The sequence below is a fragment of the Canis lupus genome, chromosome 21 (genome assembly GCF_011100685.1).
Source record: "Canis lupus familiaris isolate Mischka breed German Shepherd chromosome 21, alternate assembly UU_Cfam_GSD_1.0, whole genome shotgun sequence".
In the NCBI taxonomy this organism is placed as follows: Eukaryota; Metazoa; Chordata; class Mammalia; order Carnivora; family Canidae; genus Canis; species Canis lupus.
Window position 1 is genome coordinate 39,378,218 of NC_049242.1, and position 23,725 is coordinate 39,401,942.

At 43.7% G+C, this 23,725-nt stretch overlaps 1 protein-coding gene across 26 annotated transcripts in view; it reads right to left on the minus strand.

Annotated features, from left to right (window-relative positions):
* Positions 1-11,049: 11,049 nt before the first annotated feature.
* Positions 11,050-23,725, minus strand: part of SOX6 (SRY-box transcription factor 6) — a 588,321-nt gene continuing 575,645 nt past the window's right edge. For 20 of the 26 annotated variants that reach the window (XM_038569137.1, XM_038569135.1, XM_038569136.1 and 17 more), the window contains one exon: positions 11,050-17,198. In XM_038569137.1, coding sequence (XP_038425065.1) covers positions 16,895-17,198 — 304 coding nt within the window. In that variant the 3' untranslated portion in view covers positions 11,050-16,894. The remainder of the gene's footprint in view (positions 17,199-23,725) is intronic. The other 6 variants (XM_038569132.1, XM_038569152.1, XM_038569127.1 and 3 more) reach the window with 1 other exon arrangement.

A 23,725-nucleotide genomic window follows, 5' to 3' on the forward strand; every position in this document is an offset into this window, starting at 1 on the left:
CCTAGGGTGGAGGTTAAATGCATGGACAACTCTGGAAGATTCAGAACATAAAATTGAGCTCAGTCTCCAAGGCCACCCCAAGGTGCAGGGGGTGGATTTCCTCCTGTGGCCAAGAGGAAAGGATTGTGTCTCCTTCCCCTCTCACCCTCCTGGTATTTGGATAAAATAGTGGGCTCAGTACTTTGTTTTTTCTCTAGGAATGGAATAGAAGAAGATGAAGGATGTGAGCAGAGGAAGGCCTGGAGGACAGTGGGCAGGCCTCCCTGCGGGCATCCAAAGAGCAAGAAGAGGGAAGATGACAAGTAACGGGAGGGGTGCCATCACTGGGCTCAACAGAGAAGCCATCTGGAGACCTGGCATCATCAGATCTAAGTTGGAATCCTGGTGGATTCCAACCCACCCAAGAGGTGGAGTGTAAGCTCATGACGTCTTGAACTATTATGTTTTGTCCAGTTCAGTGACCATTTATGGATGCTAACTAGGATGCTAGGCCCTGCGCTAAGTGCTGAGGACTCAGAGACAAATTAGGTTCTTCCCTGAGTGCAGATAACTACCAGGCAGCTATGTAGGATTTTGGCATGCAGTAGCAAGTCCACTGTGTTTAGGTTTTAAGCAAAAGAGTAATGTGATCAAATTTGCAGTTTAGAAAGATCACCTTGGCTGCAGATGCAGTGGCAAGATTGGAAGTATGAAGTCCAGGTAGTATATTACTGCCAAGTCCAGAAAAGCAATCTCAAAGCCCCGAACCAAGGCAGTGCTCTCTGGGAAGCAGAGGAGGCCACAGGTGAGAAATACTGGGAGGTAAAAGCAGTAGGATGAAAATGACAATGGTAAGAGTCTAGGATGCTCCCAAATTTGGGTTCAGATGACCGAATGTCAACATTAACTCATTCACCTTCTGCACCTAGCACAGTTTGAGACACGTTAATAGTTGTTTAACCAATTACTTCTAAGTTGAATTAAATTGATCATTATCAAATCAATATCCCCAAGCCTTTCTTTTCACCGCCAAAGGATCCATTGTCATGAGGATTAAGTTCAGTAGTGTAAGTAAAAATGCCCAGCTCTAGGTGGGTGAGTGGGGGGTGGGGATGAAATAGGCAACAGGGATTAAGGTGTGTACCTGCGGTGATGAGCACTGAGTGTTGTCTTAAAGTGAGAAATGGCTATATTGTATCCCTGAAACTAATATAACACTTCATGTTAACTAACTGGAATTTAAAAAAAAAAAAACTTTAAAAAATTCCCAGCTCTATATTTGGCCCATAGTAGGTATGAAAGAGCTTTAATTTCTTCATCCTCTAGAAAAATCCACTAAGGATTCAGAGGACAGGTAAAAATGTCAGAAGGAACACATACACTTTAGCTCTGCTTCCTCCTAAAACATGACTGAAATATTTCTAAAGGGATACTTTTAAAGGCAAAAACCCAGAGGACAAAGGGAACAGTAAAGAACACTTTTGCACTAAAACTTTAGATGGCAGAAAGTAGACAGTGCCATGTAACAGGGTTAGCGGCCCAGAAAGCCATAGTGTAAGCCAGCAGAAACCACCGGATACTTGGTCTCTACAGGGTAACGCAGAATCCTAGACATTGGCCTGAAAATGAAGCACTGGATGAGAGTTAACACACCAAATATTTCCCTGCTCTGTCTGCAGAAGGCTGGCCGTCAAGCTTAAACTTATGAGGCAGGGAACTAGAAGATCCTCCCTGGGGGAATCTTTTTTTTTTTTTTTTTAAAGATTTTATTTATTTATTCACGAGAGACACACACACACAAAGAGAAAGAGAGAGAGAGAGAGAGAGAGGCAAAGACACAGGCAGAGGGAGAAGCAGGCTCCACTCAGGGAGCCCGACTTGGGACTCCATCTCAGGACTCCAGGATTAGGCCCTGGGCCGAAGGCGGTGCTAAACCGCTGAGCCACCCGGGCGGCCCTCCCTGGTTGAATCTTACAGAAGATCCAGACATGCTGACGTCAGAAGTTCTCCAAGGAAACCCCTTGGCCGTGTCACTTACAGTAAAGATGGGGAATGACAAGCTCCCCCTCATACATACAACTTCCCACTGGGATTTTTGTCTCCTACTCTTAAACATGGACAGAGAGCTGAGGTTCACCAAGCCAATTAGCAAGTAATTAGTTAAACATTAGCAAGGTTCACCAAACACAAAGCAACATCGCCAAGCACATATATAAAGAAAGACAACAAAATAAGCTACTGAAATGTAGGCTACACAAAGTCAGGGATATTTGTTTTGTTTCCTGAATTATCCCAAGTTCTTAGCCACCTGGCATATAGTAAGTGTTCAATATAACACTATATATATATATATATATATATATATATATATATATATAGTCTTCAATATAACACTTACTATAGTAAGTGTTCAAAAAGTTGAATGAATGAATAAATGAATGAAGCAATTAGGATGAAATGGTGACCATGTGAGTAAAAGAAATGTGTAAGTATCCTTACTATTTTCAGAGTGATAAGAAAGGTTATAGCCTCCATAAAACGCAACCAGGGTGCTGTGAGAAAGGAAACTTCCAAGGAACAAAGGAAAAAGTATTTGGAAATAAAATATATGATACAAAAATAAAAACTCAAATGATATGAGGAATATAAAGTTGAGGCTATTCTCCCAAAAACATAGAGCAAAAATACAAAGAAACAATGTGGAAAAGAAAGATAAAATTAAGACCACCTCAGAAGTCTCAACGTCTGAATTGGAGTTCCTGAGAGAGACAAAATCATCAAAGAAACAATTCGAGATAACTTGCCAGAACTGAAGAACATGAATTTTCAGTTTAAAAGGGACCACTTAGTACCTAGAACAGTACAATGAATAAATATATGCCCACACCAATGCAGGTCATCATGAAATTTCAAAACACTGAGGATGAGAAGATCCTAGAAGTAATGGAGAGGAGTGGTGGTGTAAGGATCAAGTATCAGCATGGCTCAGACATTTCAATAGCTCTCCTGGAAGCTAGAAGACAGTGAAGCAATACCTTTGAGAGTTTAACAAGAAATAATATCCAACCTAAAATTCTATGCAAACAAGTATGAGAGCCGAATAAAGATTTTTAGATGATGTCTCAAAAAAACATGTACTTCCCAGACACTCTTTTCTCAAGAAGTACCTAGAGGATGTTCTCCACCAAAACAAGGGAATAAATAATGAGAAAGAAAGACATGGGGTCTAGAAAACACAGTATGTACCACAGGAGAAATATGTGTGCAGTGTAATGGAGAAGGAGGAGCCCAAGGCCAAAATTATGCAGCAGGACCATCAAGCAACTGATCTCTATTGGAATAGAAAATAGTTCTTCAAGAAGATAAAATTGATAAATGACTAGTGTGTTCGAACATATCGGGAGAATCTCTGTGCAAATGGAAAGAGTTAAGTTTGTGATTTACTAATCACATAGACAACTTCATAAATGAATGTAACTAGATAAAATTCTGAACTACAGGGAAAATAACTCTTGCAGGAAAGAGAAAATGATCATAATCTTTTGCATGTCTCAGCTGTGAACTCTGACTGCGAAGTAGATATACAAAGTGAGGACTCAGGGTAAGAAATCTGTCCTTAATTCTTAAAACTGAAAAACTGGGAAGCCTTCTTTCTGTAGAAATTAGAACTGTGAGACCATAAGTCTGGAGCTGCAAAGGAATATCTCGTGGCAAGAGCCTCCCTGGGAGCGAGGATAATCAGAGCGGAGCAGAGACACAGGAACATAAAATTGTGATGCCCTGTTTGAACACCTGTATTCAGCTGTGCCTGAAGCCATGCTATCTTTGCACTTTTTCACTTATATAAGCCATTAAATCCCTTTTGGCTACAGAAAGCATTTAAATTGGACTTCTGTCATTTAAAATCAACAAAATCTAAATAATGTAATATCAGGGATCCCTGGGTGGCTCCGCGGTTTAGCGCCTGCCTTTGGCCCAGGGCGTGATCCTGGAGTCCTGGATCGAGTCCCACATTGGGCTCCCTGCATGGAGCCCGCTTCTCCCTCTGCCTCTCTCTCTCTCTCTCTCTCTGTCTCTCATGAATAAATAAATAAATCTTTATTAAATAAATAAATAAATAAATAAATAATAAATAAAGTAATATCTGATCTTGCCAAAGCTTTGTGGATTTTTGTTTTGTTTTGAAGAGGGGGTTTCCCAGATGACTTGGGGTCTCTCTATTCCCTCCGCAGAAGGCCAACCAGAAAACCTGATGTGATTCATACATCTGCGGGGGCTGCCCCCCAGGACTGCATGGAGAGGTATCGATGGTCTCCTCCTTCTTTAGTGTCTCCTGTATCTCTTTGGTCTATCATTGTGGAGCTGACTGAAATGTAGGGTTAAATAGAGTTTCCTCAAAACATATTAAATTTTGTGAAATTAATTTCAATTCCAAGCTTTGATTGGGCAATTTAACTCTTCTGGTCCTCGTTTCCCAGATTTTCTTGGTTAAATTAATTGGACTTTAGCCACTCCTTGCAGTAGAGTTGCAAAAATAGAGTCCCAGATATTACACTCTGTTTGGCAGGCATTTGAAATTCAACAGCCTGAAAAATGATCCAATTTCTTGAGTTGTATTTATAGCTGCAGTATTTATCCCTTGGTATGTCTTATCTGACACAGTTTAAGGTCCAGACCACTTGTCTTTTCCATCGCTCTGTTCCAGGGCAAATATGCTTGGCTGATGTCCCCCAGCACATCAACTACCTGCTTTCTTGGCATCACTTGGGTCTGGGTTGCTTCTGCAGGTGGAAAACCAAAAGTGCCCCCATAACCAGGCCTAAGAAGAGGTGGCTGCTTGGGGACTTACTTAGTCTCCCGTAGCTCAACCCCATCTATTGAGCAGGTGTTGTTATTTTCAGTATTAATAAACAAGAGTGCCTTTTTAGAGAGTTAAATTGTAAAGTGGATTAAATTTTTAGAAATGTGTAATAAATGCACCTAAATGATTTCATAAAGGGTTTTTATCCCAGTGAGTACTTTCTGCAATTAAATATATTCTAACCCAAGGGTTAATCAGCACAATATGTCACATCATGAAAGAACAGCTGGTTATGTCCTTGAATCAGAATCCTGATTATTCTTCTGCGTTCATATTATAACTATTTGTTTTGTCCTTTCTTACCTGACTCCATTATTCATCAATAACATCAGTGCTTCTTTCATTTCCAAAAATATATCTAAATTCTATACTTGGCATTTTGTAAAAATCCAGCCTCATTTATTCTTTTCATATAATAACAGTTACAATGAAAATACTGAGTTTTTATTAAAATTAACATGTAATAATACTTTAAAATAGAAGTACTAATAATATTCAAATAAAATAAATACTAAATATTCTTGTTCCTTTGGACCTAGTTTGGGTATATAATATTATCAGCTGATTAATGTTAATCCAAACTTAGAAACTTAATAGATTGTTTTAAGGTTGACATTGTTTTCCTCAATTTAACTTTTTGGGTTTCATTAGTGATGTAAGTCATATTTGAGACTGTTAGAACATTAAACTATTATTTGCTGAGTATGAAAAAGCTAAATTATTCTTGTATATACTTTATGGCTCCCAGTATTGATTATTGTCACTTAAAACCATCTTTTGTTGTATTGATGATAGTAGTGTAGGACAAAAAATATCAATACATTTAGAAAGAATATTGCCAAAGGGAGAGAGATCAGTATTGTGCTGGTTAGTGACAACATCAGTTTCTTTGACAGGCTTCTTGAAAAATGAATATATGTCAAATTCTATTACAAATACTCTGAGTGACTGACTCTCACTTTCTGTATATGGATGTGTGTATCTATATATCTATTTACCTACATATAGGGAGGTAAATAATAGTGTATCTATTTACCTATACATACATCTATTTACCTACATATAGGTAAATAAATGGATAGATAAATATAATATATAGAGGAATTTAACTGATTTGGGTATTTCCAGAAATAACTGGACTGCCCCTGAGAAGATTCGCCAGGATCTTACTTGTAATGCTCGCTACTCACCATTTGTTCTAGGGTACCTTGGTGCATCAGTAAGCTTACCTGCCCACAGCTGGCCTCTCCAGGGCTCTCTAGACCATGGTACCATCACACTGGTAATGGCAGGAATGGACCAAGACACTTCATCCTCTTAACTTAGAGCATTCAAATAAATTTCATACATGTATACCAAAAGTGCACCATGTGCAAGGCCCTATGAAGATGGAGTGGTAGTTGGAGGTGGTGCTCAAGGGTCATAGATAAACAGAGTGCAACAGATTGTATTTTCCAAAAATAGCTACTACAACATCTCCTATCCCATATACTATTCAAAACCATATTTATCACTTTCCCTCTGAGAAGTGGAGTTAATTTCCCCTCCCCTTGAGTGTGTGATTTTGTGGTTGCATAGAGAGTACAGAGGGAGTGATGCTGCAGGACTTCAGGGGCTGGCCACAAAAAGAAGATTTTCTTTTCTTTTTTTTTTTTTTTAAAAGAAGATTTTCTTTCATGGGCTGCTCACCATTGACACCCAGCCACCATGTTGTAAGGTGGCCCAAGGCACAGGAAGAGACCACACAGTGGTGTTCTGGCCAGTAGCTGCAACCAGCAGCCAGCATTGACTGCCATGAATGAGAGCAAAGAAGCCTATTACTTCTTCCAGTCCCAGCCTTTGAATTTCCTAGATGAGATCCCAGCCAACGTGGAGCAGAGAAAGGCCTTCCTTCGTCTGTGCCCCATTCAAATTTGTGAGCTTGCAGATTTTGTGAGGATAATAAATGGTTGTGTTATATCACTGAGTTTTGGGGGAAATTGTTACTAAGCCACGGTAACCAGAACAGAACTCACAATGTAGTAGGAAGCCAGTTACAAACTCAATGATAAGAGCCAAACCGCAAGGTGAACTTGATACAGAGCTTGCATTCTCAACAGAGTCAAGATCATGTTCCCAAAGGGACAAAAATTGGCTCTTTTTCAAAAGATTGAAAAAAAAATATTTTTTTTAATGAATAAAGCACTGATATACATAGAGTACACAGCAGATAGTATATTTGTAGTATTTAAACTTCATGAAGGGTGGGAGCCTATGGAAGGGCTGTTTAGAAAGGCTCCCTAAGTGGTGATAATGGGAAGAAAAAGAGATTGAGAAAGTGAACTAGAAGGAGAGAAAGATTCATTTTTAGGCAGAAGAAGACATTCTAATTGGGAGACGACGACCAAGCCACTTGACTTCTCTGTGTTTCAATTTCTTTTCTGTGAAATAGGTCAAAGGATATCTAATATTCAGAACTGTTGGTAAAAGCCAAATGGAATGTTGGTAATATTTCTGCTACATGGTAGGCTCTTCGGATTTTGTAGTGGTTGTTGAAGGAGAAGGACTTTGAGTTGGACCTTAAAGGAAAGATGGTGAGTGACAGGTATGGGGGGGGCGGGGCGATGGAGACGGAGGCATGAACTGACCCAGGTGATGGGAGAACACTTTAATAGTCCGACGAGTCTTGAGATCTAGAAGCCATGGATCTAGATCAGACAGTGAAGACGGGATAGGGTAGACATGGAGGAGGGAGTGGAGACTGGATAAACCATCAGAGCAGGTGCCAGCGACAGAGCTCACAGTCCTTAGTGATGATGAGAGACTGGGCAGGGTTGGTCTTGCCTGCCAGGGAGTGGGTTTATAAAGTCTGGCAATAAATACTCCACATATGATTCTAGGATCCCTAGTGCCAGGGTGACATGCAGCTTGGACACCTTCCCCAATCATTCTCTTTACTGGGTATCTCACTCTGTCTCCCACTCCCAGAATCCAAACACTTCCTTATTGATCCACTCAGTGGCTACTTGGCCTGGTACCAAAATTAAAAAAAAAAAAAAAAAGTAGATGGACAATTGATAGAGGGGGCTGTAGAATAAAAGGCTTACGAGAGTCACCCTAGTGGCCTGGGTCTCTGTTGGCCAGGTACCAAGGCTCAGCCAGAACAGGGAATTACAGTGTTGGAACTGTCACAGGCCACTGTCCCTAGATGCCTCAGTGCTCCCACAGTGACACAGCCCAGGACTCCTGGTGGTACTTGGGGTCTAGATCCAGGGCAGTGCCACTCCAGGCAATCCCCATGGACTCCCGTGAGCCATATGCAACACATCAACTATGCTTAGAGTTAGAACCGGTATGTGTGCTAGCACTGCCATTTAGCTTCTATGACATTGGGTCAAATGAGGACAAAAATTCTTAGCTTCTCCATCCCATTGTGTGCTGTTGACTATGAAGAGATAGATAATGGTTATTAGTCTTTGGGGTTCTAGAGCTGCTACTCAGTGTGGCCTGCATGGTGCTGTCTCAGGTGGTGCTGATGCTGCTGATCTGTGGTCACATCTTGAGAAAGCAAGACTCCAGGGTACACTAGTAAGGCAAAGAGCCATTATTACCTGGGCCATGGGTTTCTTTTGTCAAAGAGGGAGAGAATATTAGGGGACACCTTGTGGGGTTCCTGCCCTTGCTGCCCCCAGCAGGTAGAGCAGCTATGTTTCCCTCTCCTCCAGGATGAAGTCCTGGAGGTACCCCCTGGACTGTGGGCAGAGTGGAGGGTAACCTTGGGCCCTGCAATGTCAAGGGAAGACTGGGCAAATGGATAAAACTTCCTCTTTCTGGATTCCCACAAGGAAGGCAGTGCTCTAGGCATGACAACTTGAGCCACTAATAGGGTGGGTCCTCCCCAAAGCATGGGGGGGGGCAAAGGGGGGGCTCTTACTGCCCTCATGCTCCATCGGGAAAAGCCATCGTGCTGATGGGAAATGGCTCACCCCAAAATGAACAGACATGTTTGAACTACCGATTTTCTCCACACGAAGTGGCTCCCACCAAGGTCCCGCAAGGCTCCCTCAGCCCCACCCTGTTTGACCCTGATACTCACTGGCACCGAGGAGGCCGGTGGCCTCCACTCCTACGTGCACGCGCTCAGCTGGGCCCTGCGCTGCAAGCGGGGCCGCAAGGCACAGCCTTGGTTTCAGTAGCTCGTCATCTGGCAGAAAAGACAAGACACAGAAGCAAATTATTACCATGCAGGAAAGGTGGTCGTAGAGGGGTCCCGGGGGGGCTGGGGGGGGGGGCCAGGCCTGGGCAGGCGGTGGTGTCCGGGTGCGGCCTGCAAGAGGCTGGGAATTTCCCCAGCGGACAAGGGGACCCCTCTGGATCCCAGCGACGGCCGGAAGGTCCCCAGGGCAGGGGCGGCTCTGCGGCTGCTGGACCCGGGAGAACGGAGGCCCCTACCCGGCCAGCTTCCAGGGGCCCGGCGACTGGCGGCGAGGCGGAGAGGGCAGCCGGCGCAGGCCTGTGCCCTAGGAGGAAGCCGGAGTGGGAGGGAGGGAGGCCGCGGCCGGGGCGGGCGCGGTGCAGGGAGGCCGGGCCTCGGGGCTCCTCCAGGGTGCTCCCCGAGCGGACAGCCCGGTCGGAGCCTCTGGGCCCGCCTGCCACCTGCCGAGCAGCTCCCCGGGGCCCCGAGCCAGGGGTCCCTACCCTGTGTGACAGAGGAGAGCAGTCAGGCCTTACTTGGGGGGGGCGGGAGCTGGCCGGCGGCAGAGCCAGCTTGCTGTGGCCCCAGAGCAGTGCCCTAAGTTCACCTGGGCTTTCAGGAACCCACGCGGGGCCGGAGGGAGGGTCCCGGCAAGGTGGGTGTGCGGGACTTAAGCAGCTGGGCCGGACTTACAATCTGGTGGCGGCAAAGAAGAGTTCTGCGCATCCTTGCCTTGCTCTGGTGGCTCAGTTGTCCCAGGGAAATGCCACAAGAGACGTCGCTGGGCCCGCTCTCTGGCCCCGTGCTGGCCTCTGCGGGCTGGGCCAGGCTCCCCTCGGGGCCACCTCCAGCTCCCAGCTCCCGAAGCCCTCCCCGCGCTGCTCCTGTCTGGGCATCAGGCGGGGAAGCCCCCGGGAAATGGGCCAGCCTCGGCCACCACACCGAGAGGTTCCAGAAGGGCTGCCTTTTCCACGGTGGCTGCTGGGCTCCTAGGAGGTGGTGTCAGGTGAGAGGCTGGCCCTGGAGACGTGCTCCTACCCCGGGATGCTCACAGCTTCCATAAACTGTGTCGCTGTCACACACAAGTCAGGCAAATGGGGAGTGACATTCTCATCTTCTCTTGATGAAAATCCACCTTGGATCCTGTTCCCACCCGTAGATCCGCAAGCATTTCCTGCCCCGCAGGTGCGCTGCACAAGGACCAAAGCAGGCCAATCGTTCCAGGCTGAGGCGTTTGCGGGCTCTGTGAGGCCTGCCTCCCCGCAGGGCCGAAGCCGGGGCAGGGCCCGAGAGCCCCGCAGGCTCCCGCAGCCGGGCCGTGGTGGGAGGGAGCCTGGTGTTTGCAGGGCACAGACAAGGCCGCACACAGAGGTCATAAAACAAAATTTATCTTTAATTTGTAAGTGTCAACAGCAGTACAAAAGATGGAGTGATGACGACTAGATTAAGGGTAGAGAGGACAGTCTTGAGGTAAATGAGCATAAATAGGCAGTTCTTATAGACACTCCCCTGAGGGGCCGAGGCCCCTTCATGGCATATACATTATCACCCAAAGATGGCATGTTTAACATATCAGGAAAGCACCTTGTGCAAAAAGAAAAAAAAAAAGTAGCTAAGGTGCCAACATACACCAGGATAGATAAAGACAGTGTGTCTTTCAATTTTGTCTTTTCCCTTAATTATGAGGCAGAGGACGGGAAGACTTTGAAAAGTGTCACTGAAAGGTTATTCAATGTCGAGTTTATCTCACGTCAATACTGCACAACGAAATCCAAGAAACGTGTGTATGCAACAAAGCTAAGAACAATGATTCATTCCTTTGAATTTGAAGAGATTCTTTTTTTTTCTTTTCCCATTTCTTTAATCCTTAGCAAACTTTTTTTTTCCATTATCAAGAGGAGAGTGTGAGAGAGATGTGATGGCAACCCTTAAGGTCATTTAAAAACTTTACACTGGACTGTACAAGATTTTTTTTTTGATAAATTATTTACATTTTCAGACTTTCAAACATATTCAAAGCAGCAATAGACACTAGTTTTTATGGTTTTTGTTTTTTTTTTTTCTAATTGCCCAAATAGTTACCAGCCATGGGCCAAGTAGGTACCTGCGTTATACATAGAATTTCTACAAAGAAAATCTGCAGTTAAATTTGCTGGAGGGTGTAGTAAATGCCCTTAGCATCCTACGGGCCACACCCGCAGGGTTGCTAGAGGAACCAAAGCACAGTACCTTGACAACAGCCCTACACGAACTTTACACTTTGAAACAGCAGCCAGCATGTCAGTCCAGCATGTCAGTGAATTGTGCTGATTAAATTAACATAGAATACAATCTCACAATATACATCACAAACAAATTACAAGGTCGGGAAATAAAAGAGTTACAGTAAGATAAGTTATGTAGTAACAGCTTATAAGCTTGTCTAAGGTAATAAAAATTTTACATGGCAAATACAATAATGAATGAACATAAATGCTAAGCATTCTAATTGGCTACAAGCTGGAGAAGGGTACAATAAAGACTGCACTTCCAAAAAAGCAAAGACACGTATGACAAAGGAAGACAAACGGAGAATGCACATGAGCAGATCTGCAATGTGCAGCATACAAAACAGTTAAATATTTGCACATTCCCCATACTCCAAGAGCACCAGCACTGAGGCCTCACCTTATGCTTGTGGTTTTTCAGGAATAAGAAACTACTGAGCAAGATAGCAAGATATGTCACCGAGTTGCCGTCAAGCATTCATATAGCCACGGACACCGGCCGGAAGAGTATCTGCCCTAAACATTACCCTTCTGCTCCCTGGCCCCCCTCCCCGCTCCCCGCCTCCTCTAGCCCTGCCCCAAAGGTACCAGCGTTCCCAATACTTGTTCATGAGCTTTTGGAAAGCAATCTGTCCCCCAGAAGGAAAGATGGCAGGGGGTGGAAAGGAAATGTGTTTGCATATCAATATTTTCAATGATATTAGCAGAGGGTTCCGCTCAACAGTATATGGCATCAGAAACAGGACATAATCGGCAGGAATAACAGATAGAAGTTGTTTATTAAGGAAGAAAACATGTCAGGGGGCAGATGACTTAAGGAAATGATGCAAGTGCTTCTGTAAAAGGACAAATGAGGTCATACAATATTATTATACTTTGAGAAGTGAGCTTGAAGTGCCAACTCAGTCCTTAGACAAACGTGCACAGAATCAGGCAAGGCTACAGCAACCATTCTTGTCATTTTCTCATTATGAAGGAAGACCCAGTAATAATTTCAATACATTCCTCTAGCTGCATTCTTTGTAGTTGTTGGCACTCGGTACAGGACTTCTCATACGGCTTAAAACTACTAAGTGATTCTTTTTCCTTTCTCTAATGAGTAGTTAGAGGTCAGCTCTTTGCAAAATGAGTAGATTGAGAGAAGCAGCCTCTGCTCGCGGTGTTCCACTGACCGGGCTGCCTTCCTCCTGGGGGTAGCTGGGCTTCCTCGGAACAATCCCCGCTTTCAGCTAAGTGCCTGAGCTCCTGGCTCGGGAGGGTGTGCTCCGAAGCAGCAGCCCGGCTTCATGAGGGAAAGAAAGAAGCCTTTAATTTCAGCCCTAGAGTGATCACACCCTTTTCAAACACCCCAGGCTCTGGTGGGGCTAATGTGCAGGGGAGGCCAGAGTTTGACAAGCTCAACAGCACTGTGAGCCCACACCTGAATTTAGAACTTGGCCTGGGAGACTGGCCCGGGACCCTGGCATATCGAATCAGGCCCAACGACAAGGCTGGGGAGTATCAAATACCAAATGAAGCAAACTGATGTGCTCCTAAAAGATCGAGCTGAATACATGTGAAAATGACAAATGTTCCCACCTTCCTGGAAAAGGTTCTGCTTCGCCTCTGCCAAGGAGATGGAGAGACTGCCTGCCTGGCTGCTCCTGTCCACGGATTGACCTTTTCTTTCTCCTGTTCTCTGCCTTCCTTCCTTCCTTTCTTTCTCTGCCCTCCTTCCTGCCTGCCTTCCTTCTTTTTTGTCTTTCTTTCTTCCTTCCTTCCTTCCTTCCTATCCCATGTGGTCCATTTTTTTTAGGAGAGGATCCTGTGCCAGTGTCCCTATTCTAAGTGACAAGGAAAAACCCTGGTCCTGTAAGTTCTTTAACGCCATGGAGATCATTTTTCTTTGATTTGAAGATACTGTGAAATAGGAAGCACTGAAAACAGTTGATGAGCATTCTTTAATCTAATTGGCATGGTAGGACTTTTATTAACGGTCAATCTCAGAGGCAGATTTTTGCCTGTAGAATGGCATTCACGCTTGTTGCTATGAAATGGTCACAGAACTACCTTATAAGATTTATGTGGATTAACAAAAGCAAATTGACTCTCCCCCAGCTGTACTGGAAATTTAGTATGTTCAATTCATTGACTTTCTATAAGAAAAAAAAAAAAATCAGTAAAAGTCTGAGTCTGTGGACAGTGGATTCCAAACTGCATGGGAACCCGACTGAAGGGTTTTACTGCCCCAGCGACAGGTGGAAGGAACGCTGCTCTCTCACTGTGGCTGCTAATTCACTATCCCCATGAGGTACAGTGACTTGTCAACTTCTAGTCTGGACCAACATATATGGATAGAGAACGAAAAGGAAATACATAACTTATATCTCGCTAAGTATTCATGAACCAAAAATAAATTCTATTTCTATGTTATATTTACATAATTAGAAAAATCTAAAATGAGATGGTAAAGTCATAAAAACTTTGTTTAAGCCCCACTGAAAATAAAAAGAAGTGATCCCTATGATTGTCATTCTTAATTTCCAAGGATATTTAGAGCCAAACTTGGCTAATAAATAGAATAAACTTCTAATAGGCAGAATTTAGATTCAAATACAGCATCACTGTTTGACCCAATGAAAGAGACGTTTACAATCAGATCATTCCTGAATAGCCTTTCACTTTTAAGAACATGGCTAGAAGTAACTGCACCCCAGTACTGAGGCAGAGCTGGAGCTAAAACAAAGTGTTCATACACACATGTATTTTGCATAAATAAATGAAATAACAAGACATAAAAATGACTCAAATCCGGCAACTGTGAGGCAAGCCCACACGAGTCGAAACAGATGACTTTTGTTCATGTCGTTTTCGTACAACAGTTTCACATTAGTCAGAAGTGATAAAAAATACCATTTATATCCAGTGCTTATAACACTTACGAAACAACATCTGTGAGTGTGTGTGTTTTTTGTTGTTTTTTTTCTTTCTTTTTTTTTTTTTTTTAAACTACAAGCAAAATCAAGTTTCAGTCCTAAAGAACAGTCCTTTGTTCTCCACCAGCCCAGAATATTATTTTGGCATGGTCATAAAAACAAACAAAATTAACCTACTATTCTAAATGTTTGCCTTTGTGCAAAATTAATTACATACAATACAATGCTAGCCATACAGCACTCTACCTATGCGGCAAAATAAAAAAAAAAAAAAAAAGAGGAGAGAGGAGGAGGAGGAGAGAGCAAAAGCACAAGTCAAAGAGAAAGAGAAAAAAACAGGAGTATGAAGTGAGGAGGAGAGGTATATAATCAAAAGAAATCAGTAAGACAATAATAAATATTCATTTTTTGAGAAAATGACCTCCTCCTCATTTGAAATAAATGTACAAAAACAAAGTTCCAATCCCCGACCAATACTAAGAAGAAAACATTCCTATCAGTACCTTAATCAGCTTATGGAGAGCACTCCCAGCTAATGACACAGCCAGTAACGTCTTGGCTAGACCTATTTATTGCTAGTAGGTATGGCCTTGAGCACTCCTTAAATAAATATGAAGGTACACTATTTTCTTCCAAGTGACAAAATGGCTCAAGAAATCTGATGGGGCCGTTCCTATGTCCTGGTGATCAGATTCTGGGTTGTCCCATGAGGTGAACTGTCCCATTAACTGACATTTTCGCACCGAACCACTCCGGGTGAGGCTCCCTCCCCCACCATAGGCAGTCAGTCCTGGTTTCGGGAAGGTCAAAATGGCATGGTTGAGCTCCCTGTAGATAGGAGAGGGGGAATGAAGCCTCACTGCCTCCCAGCCCATCAGCAAATCTCCAGAGAAACCCTTGTGTGACCAGTGCCTTTAACAGGGAGGCATGCCCCCGCCCATGTGGCCGCCGATGGAGGGAGTGAGCCAGAGGAGCTCATCTGCTGCCCCAGGAGTCCGTTCCCCAGAGTTAACAGTAGGAACATCCCCTATAGGGAATGTAGTTCCCCTCCTTCTCCTTCCCTATGGTTTTCTTTCATTCTCTGGATGTATCATGACTCTTTGCCTCTATCTTTGCCTTGAGGCTGTCCTGTGGCTTCTTGCATCTTGGGGAGTTTGCAAAAACACTCCCTAGATGTGCCAGATGCTACAAGGCAACTCAGGGTGGAGGTGCCAGCCCATGATGGCATCACCGTAGCCTCCTCCGTGGGCCACAACCTTGGGCTTTAGGCTTGGCTGCAGGACCCTCCTGCCTGGCAGTCACCACTGCTGACCCTTGCTGCCGGATGGCATTTAGGGGAAATGCCACTGATGCAGATCCTACCACTGTTGCTAAACTGAATTAGAGGGAAAGTCTGGCAAAAGGTTTGAGGTCACAGAGAACCTCAGGGGCGTACCTGTCGAAGTGTAAGACTCTACACCTGTATCCGAATATACAGCCCTGCAGCCAGATACACACTTATGTTTAAAAACAATATAAGCATTTGATAGAATCTCGTTTCACAAATGCTTCCAGATGCTCTGGGGACATAAAATCACTATGTACATCTTTTGTATGTAGCAGGAGAAGGAGGTGAAAAGGGGCTGAAAAGGTCTTCAGGGAAGGAGGGTGAAAAACAAGAATTATTAAATTAATGCCACCAACATTTTTTTTCAAATAAATAGTAAGTGGACCCTTGACATTCTGGAATGAATAAATTATTTAAGAGAAAATGTGTTAAGACTGAATGTCAGGGTTAAAAGGCAAAGGGATAATGGATGTAGTGAGAGGTGGTCTCAGGCAGAGAAGACCACCACGTGGGTATCTGGTGTGGTGATTGCTCTGGTGCGCGCACGTCGTAACGCGTCACACGCTGATGGCACGTCAAGAGGCAAACACGATTGGGTACATGCACTGTGGCAACCTTGTTCATTCCTTACAATATCTTGTCTCCAGATTCCTGAGTACTTTACCATTTTCTGGAAAAAAAAAATGTGTGGTTTGCTATTTTATTTTAAGATGCCAAAGATTGTCTAAGACTTCGCAGTGTCTCCTTTAAGACTTTTCAAAATATTAAGATTCAAAAGTTACGAAAAAAGTTTGGCACATTCAAAGTTTAACTCTACACATGGAAAAATGGAATTCCGAGGCCTTTTGAATATGCTCTACATGCAGCTGCACACGCTGTGGACTTGTCCTGTTTCACAATATGAAATCCTCAGTTGTTCTCTAAAATAATTCAGAATAAAAACACATTCACAACCTGTAGGCCGGCACAGCATACCTGAGTGAGAATGTTTAACCCCATCTAAAACAGTAACTTAAACCTTTATCAACATCCAAAAGAAAAAAAAAATAGTAAGACAAAAATATAAGACTTGTAAGACAGCTATGGGTTGAGATAAGTTTTCAAGTCCTGGTGTCTCATATTTAATATGTCTTCACCTAAGTTTAAAAAAAAAAACACAACAACAACAACAATAACAATAACGACAAAAACTCAAGTTCATGAAAAATCCGGGAAAACTTAATCTGTCTCACACTTTACGAAACAATGAAGACCATTCTGCTGATGTAACTGGAGAGCCACAAATGCATGCGGGCTCTTTAAGAACTTTTTTGTGGGGGGGAGAGGGGAGGTGAAATGTCCAAGTACTTTGATTCGGCAAACACACACTCCTCAGTTGGCACTGACAGCTTCGGGGGCCTCGTTTTCGCTGCTATAGTCTGATTTGGGATCGTCGTCATAGTCGTCGTACATCTCCATTTCATCCTCTCCGTTGATCATCTCGTTGGCCGCGAGGCTCCCGCCGTCCGTCTTCAGGCCGTAGGCGCCCTGGATGCCCGGGAGGCTGGGCTCGGGGCTGGCCGAGGTGCTGGAGCAGTCAGAGGCCATCTGCGGGGACGGCGTGGTAGTTGCCATAGTGATAGCACCGGGATACACAACACCTGTTCCTGTGGTGATTGGAATCTGAGGCTGCTGCCTGTAGGGGTTCAAGAGATAGAATAAAACAGGGGGAAATACCCATCGATTCCTTCTTGGCGGCACTGGAACTCACCCCCCTACCCTGCGTTGCAAGAGGGGGCCTCTGTCTGCCATTCTAAGCCAGTGACAAAAGGTGGCAGAGGAGTCGTGCGGGGAGCTCCCTGATGCTATCCTTGGGCGTTAGGCAATACGGCGGGGCCGTGTATTGATGGCTTTGAGACAAATGCTGTAGTCAATTCCAGAAGTTACACGCGACAACATTTTTTAAGATCTCCCAGGATGATAAAAAAAAAAAAAAAAAAAAAAAGACTGGTAGCGTGAGGCCTATTTTACTGCCACTGCTAAGCAGGCTTGTGTCTTCACCCTGGCTTGAGAACTGTTGCAAAGGGAAGATGGAGATGAGAAAGGATCAAGTGTGTCCCAGAGAGTCAGGCTCAGCCAAGCGCACATCTGGCTCCCATGCAAACGTCTACCCGTTTGTGCGGCTGAACTTGTGGGGACGCTCCCTGAAGGAGCTTCTCTGGTCATCATCACGGGAGGATCATCCTGGACGTCGTGACGCCCGAGGCCCTGGGCTGCAGCTGGGTTGGAGGAGTCAGGAGAGAGGAGCAGCGAGGGCCCTGCCACTTGTCCGAATAGCACGCAGGGCCTCAGCCCAGCTCCTAGCCAGTGCCCGGGCTGCGTCACAGAGATCATTCCGTCACCATGGCCCTCTAGTTCAAATACGCCTCCCGGGCCCTCCGTGAAGGTCCAAGGTCCGCTGCCCCCTCTCAGGGAGACACCGCCCTCGGCCCCTCCATTCATTCCCCTTGAGGCCTTATAACCGGTTGAAAGAGTCCGACCTGGGGCGCCTGGCTCACAGCCTACGGCTAAAGCGGTGTTCTCACGGTTGCGGTGCTTACCAAGTGCTCCTCAACCTTAACGGACCGTAATTACAATTTATTTTCATTTCAGAATATCACCGCAACTATCCTTTCTGAGCTTCGGTTTGCAAACCTTCACAAGAGCTGGGGGTCAGGGAAGTCTGGGAAGGTCCTTTCCCCTTTGGAGACTCATGACTTCTGGTCAGTCTGTCCCTTGAATAGTTCTTATTGACTCTCTACGATATTGTTAAAACTCTCCATCTACTTCAGTCTAGCAGAAAAATACCCCGCATCGATGAAGAAGTAGCTTAGTGACCAGCTATCCTTTGACATTTCCAGGATAATTTTCTCAAAAAGCCCTGCATGCCTTCCAGCCTGAGAGAGGGAAAAAATGATAGCAATGACCTGGAATCGCTGTGTGAGACACCTGACAGTGCTACCCTCGACGATCTCCTCCCGCCCCCACAAGGCCTCACAATGATTCCTTCACCTCTGACCAAACATAATATAGCAAATATTTTCATACATATTACCTCATTTAATTAACATGGCAAGCCCAGGAGGTATTGTGGCGCCCAGTTTTCGGATGAAGAAAGTATAAGGCCTTGCTTAAAGCCCGGCACTCAACAACCAGCAGAGCCACCCTGGGAACCCAGGTCGCATGACATGAAATCCTATCACTCTTTCCACTACGGATATTCAATATACAAATACACTGTGCTTACTACGGCTCATAAAAATTCCTGATTTCTAGAGATCCTGTCGGTACCCGGTTGACACTAAGCGCCTGATATTGATCCATTTTCTATGATGTTCATGGTGATGTTTTTTTATTGCAAGAAGATCATAGAGGAGTCTATATCTCTGCATAGAAACAATTCAGAAAACACTAGTTTCCCTTTCATAGAACCAAATTCTACAAATAGTATACTTCTGCTTTCTAACTTTTGGGCAAATTAATACAAAGTAAATTTCATGCAAGCCTGCCCAAGGCAGCGAATGCCTCATTAAATTTTTTACTGAACTTGGATAATTACAATAAAAATATTTTTGCCTTAATCACATAATGAGTGTAGAGTAAAAGCTTTTATTGCAATATTAACCCATTTTACAGATTTCCCAATTTGGTGAGCTAATCTATAACATAAACTCTACACACCATACACAATAGCAAGTGGTACACTTTCTTTTCATGAAGGACATTCTCTTTTCAGAAAGAATAGATGGTCAGTTTTGTGGTATTTTTAAAACAAGATATCTATATTTATCGCTCTATCAAGTAAATCTGAATTGAGCTCCTATTATGTGCTGGTGACAATGCTTAGATGCTTTCACATTATCTTCCTCAATCCTCACAATAAGCCTAAGAATTGAATATTATTTCCCCTCTTTTATCGATGAAGTTACCAACTAAGTTTCAGAGAGTTTAAATTGGTGGTCCAAAGCCATACGAGTACCACAGCCGGGAGCTGAACCCTTTCTCAATGTCAAAAATTCTCTACTGGATATCAAGATCAGAGAGAGAAAGGCAAGCTCACATGATCAGAAAAATACTTGACAATATGAATCAGAATCAAACTTCCAAACTGGGATCCACATATTTAAAAATACTTGGACATTAAGTTGGTAATGGAACATTAAAAACAACCAACCAATAAAACATCTGTACAACTTCCTTTCTAGACGGAGCACATGATATTCAAAAGCCTACCGCCGGTGGTGGAGGGAGGGACACCAGACTGTGTCACCCGCTGACCCCCTATCTACTTTCTGCTCGGTCACTGCCTCTTATTCCTTAAAGATGTTACAGCTCCGGGCTTACCGTCGATCTCGCTCCAACATTTTTCCTGCCACAATTCTTGATGACTCACTATCCACAAAGGTGATAATTTCAACACCTCGCTATGTCCATTCCTTGACCTCCTCTCTGCGGTGATGATCTGGCCCCGCCCGGTATCAGCAGACCTTGTCATTTCCAGCTGTAACCACACCCTCATCTCCATTTTAAACATCCCCGCTCTCTGACCACCACATCTTATCTTTCCAAGTTTTCTTCCTCTAAAACCCCAGTCCAACAATTCTCCCACCCATCTATACTTCCTTGATCCTTCAACCAATTTTCACTATCCCTCTCCCTCCCCCTTGTGTCCTGACTTAACCTCTTTGACCAGTATGAATTCTGTGGTTAGTGACAAGATTCGCAGATTCTGTGGTTAGTCACTGTCTCCCCTCTCTTACATGGCAAAACTCTAACTCTCTGCCTACTTGTGATCACTCCCACGCAGCTGAACTTGGCTGCAGAAAACACGCTACCATGCATACCAGTCTCCGAATTTTTGAGCAGAATTTCAAACTGGCCTCTGGTGCTGTTGTACTTTCTCCTAGGCCACTCCTTCTTCTACTTTCCTAGATGATTATTTCCTACTTTCTCAACTCTCCTCAGATGTCCAACGTCTCCCACATCCTCACTCTCAGTTGATAACCTGGCTTTCCATTTCATGGAGCAATTAGAAGAGATTTTTCACAAGCCCCCGCCATCACATTTATCCATCTACCTTTGTCTGTTCTCCTAATTCTCTGTCTGCCTTCCTAGATTTTGAATGAATTCATAATCCAATGTAAGGTGAACTCTTTCACTTATGCACTGAATCTATCTGTTCTCACTTAGGAAGGATCTCCTCCAGTAACTGTCTCTTTCATCTGCATGATCAATTCTCCCTCTTTCCTGGCTCATTCCCATTAGCTCATAAACATGCCACAATCTTTCCCACTTTAAAAAACAACAAAAACTCTCTCCTGACTCACAGCCCCCTCAGCTACTGCTCTATTTCCCTATCTCCTTTAAAGCAAAGCTTTGAAAAACTCTGTATATTCACTCCCTTCAGTTCTTCTACTACATTCTTCAATCTGCTTCAATCACTCTCAGCACTGAAATCCAGCTTGTAAAAGTCACACTACCAATGATCTCCATGTTGTTAAATTCAAAAGTCAGTTCTTGGTCCTCATCTTACTGGACCTATGCCATGAGCAGCATTTGATATACTTGGCCACTTCTCCCCTTGCTGAACCGCTTACTCCACTGGTCTTCTGGTCTTCTTCCTATCTCATTACTGCTCCTTCGAGGTCCCTGGATGTACCCTGCCCTCCTATAAACCTGGTATCTAAACTCTAAAGTACCTAATCAGTCCTTGTACCTCGTCTCTTCTCTATCTAAATTCATTCTCTTGGTGATCTTGTCCATTTTCCATAGCTTTGAATATTATCTAGCTGCTGACAACTCTCAAATCTGTATGTCCAGTAAGCACTACATTTCTAACTTCTAGAGTCATATAAGTATATAACTTCTTATTTGATTTGGATGTCAAAATATTGTCTCAACCATAGAGGTCTGAAACTAAACTCCGGATCACCTCCATAAACCTGCTCCTCTCATGACCCTTCTGATCCTGGTTAATGATTACTCCATCTTTCTGGCTGCTCCGGCTAATCTTTGGTAACTGTGTGTCTCTCACACCCTGTATCCAGTCCATCAGCAACTCCTAGTGGTCCGCTATCAGGAATACACCCAGAATCCCTCCACTTCTTGCTACCTCCACCGCTACCAATCTATCCAGGCCACCGTCAACTCTAATCTGGTTTATTTTAAGAACCCGTCTCCTTATTTCAGCCGCACCCCCTTCAGACAATACTCAACACAGTAGATAGAGTGATCTTTTTAAAATCTAAGTGTGGTCACAGTACTCTTCTGCTTATGACCTTTCAATGTCTTTCCATCTCACTCAGGGTCAGATTCAAAGTCTTCAATGGCCAAAGGTCCTTTCACAGTTTGACTCCCTACTACCTTCTGACATCTCTTACTCTTCCCATCTACTCATTCTGCTCCTGCCACTCTGGCCTTGTTAACTCTTAAACATGCCAATCGCAACCTTCCCTCCAGACCTCTGCAGTTGCTGTTCTCCCTGCCTGACTCTTCTCCCAGAGACACACATGGCTTGCTCCCTCACTCTGCAGGCCTCTGGCTCAAGTATGAGCTGCTCAGTGAGGTTTTCTGTAGCCACTCTTTTTAAAATTGTGCTCAATCCTCCATACACTTTCCCTACTTTACCTCATTCTAAGGCACTTATTACTATTTGATATTTCTTTATTCATTTATTGATTGGTTGTCTGACTTTCCCTGCTGGAATGTAAGCTTCATGAGGACATGAATTTTCACTGATACAGCTCTAAAACTTAGACAATGCCTGGAACACAGGTGGCACATTCCATATTGCATACAATGAATGAATGAATGAATGAATGAATGAACAAACTAGTGAATGAGGGGGAAACAAATGAAAAAGCTGGGTAAACTATTTTAGAGAAGAAAAGATGTAAATGGGACTAGACATATGTGAGGGAAGATAGTGGAGAAGGAATATGAATATAACCATCTTTAAATGCTTGAATGGTTTTCTTTATAAAGAAGAGACTTGCGCTAGAAAAGGGACCAAAAAGAGGATTAGAACTAAGCTACCAAGTAGCAGAAAGGTAGATCATTGCTCAGTTCAGAGAAAAGAACTTTCTAGCATTAGGACATGTTCCACAAAGAAACTAGCTCCCTTGGGAAGCGGTGAGGTCTCTAGCCGTAAAATAGTTCAAGCAGAACTCAGAGAGGGCTCCTACAATGGCTGGCTACTTGAAGTATATGACTTCTGAGGCCACTTCTAAGTTACCACTGATTCTATGGGTACAAAATCATAAGCTAACTATCATGCTGGTCTTGCTTTCTCATTGTTGTTACCAGCATAATAAAAGACTAAAAAATCAAGTGAGCATGGCTAATTATAGTTGCTGAATCTTGGCTTTCAAGGGTTTCCAAAATATTGCTCCACCCTACACACCCTACCTCTCTTACTTTTACTGCCAGGAATAATCCCTAGGCTAGCCTCCTTTTTTAAAAACTATTGAACATTTCTGAATTTCCCTCCTTGTGTTCATGCCCTTCTTCATGCTAAAATAGGAGTCTTGGCCTCCACTTTCCACCGCCCTACCCAAACCTCAAGTCCCCCTCCTCTAGAATGACCTATGATTAGTGTACCTAATGCATAGCAATCTCTCCTCTTCTGAGCTTTACTTGTTCTTGTCTATAAAATCAAAGTTAGTACTTCACTATACATTATGTGCAGCACATGCAATGTATTCTCTCTGTGTTTATATGTATGTATAACAAACCATTATTTGCTAATATGTTTTGTATGCATCTAGTTTCTCTGACTATAACACTCTCTGAAAGCTCATTGTGTACAGAATTAATGCCTCATGTCCTATATTAATTTAGTACAGTGCTGGGCACATCACTGGTTTCAAATAAGCCCTTACCAATTGACGGACCAATCAATTAACAAAATGGAAAATCCAGCCAGCAGGCTCAAGCTTTGTCTATCGGAAATTACTTTCCTAAAAAGCATTTTTCCTTCCTTTACAGATCAATTGCAAAGTCAAAATTCAAACACTGCAGATTTCACAAACAGGAATAGCTGGCAAGTATTGGGCCTTACAAATAATGAATGTGCACATCAAAACAAAAGTTGTAGATGTTTGTTAAAAGTATCACATGCAGCTGATATGAGCAGAGATAGCTAAGAACCCCTTCTCTCAGTAAGGGTAGAGCTGCCTCTGATAG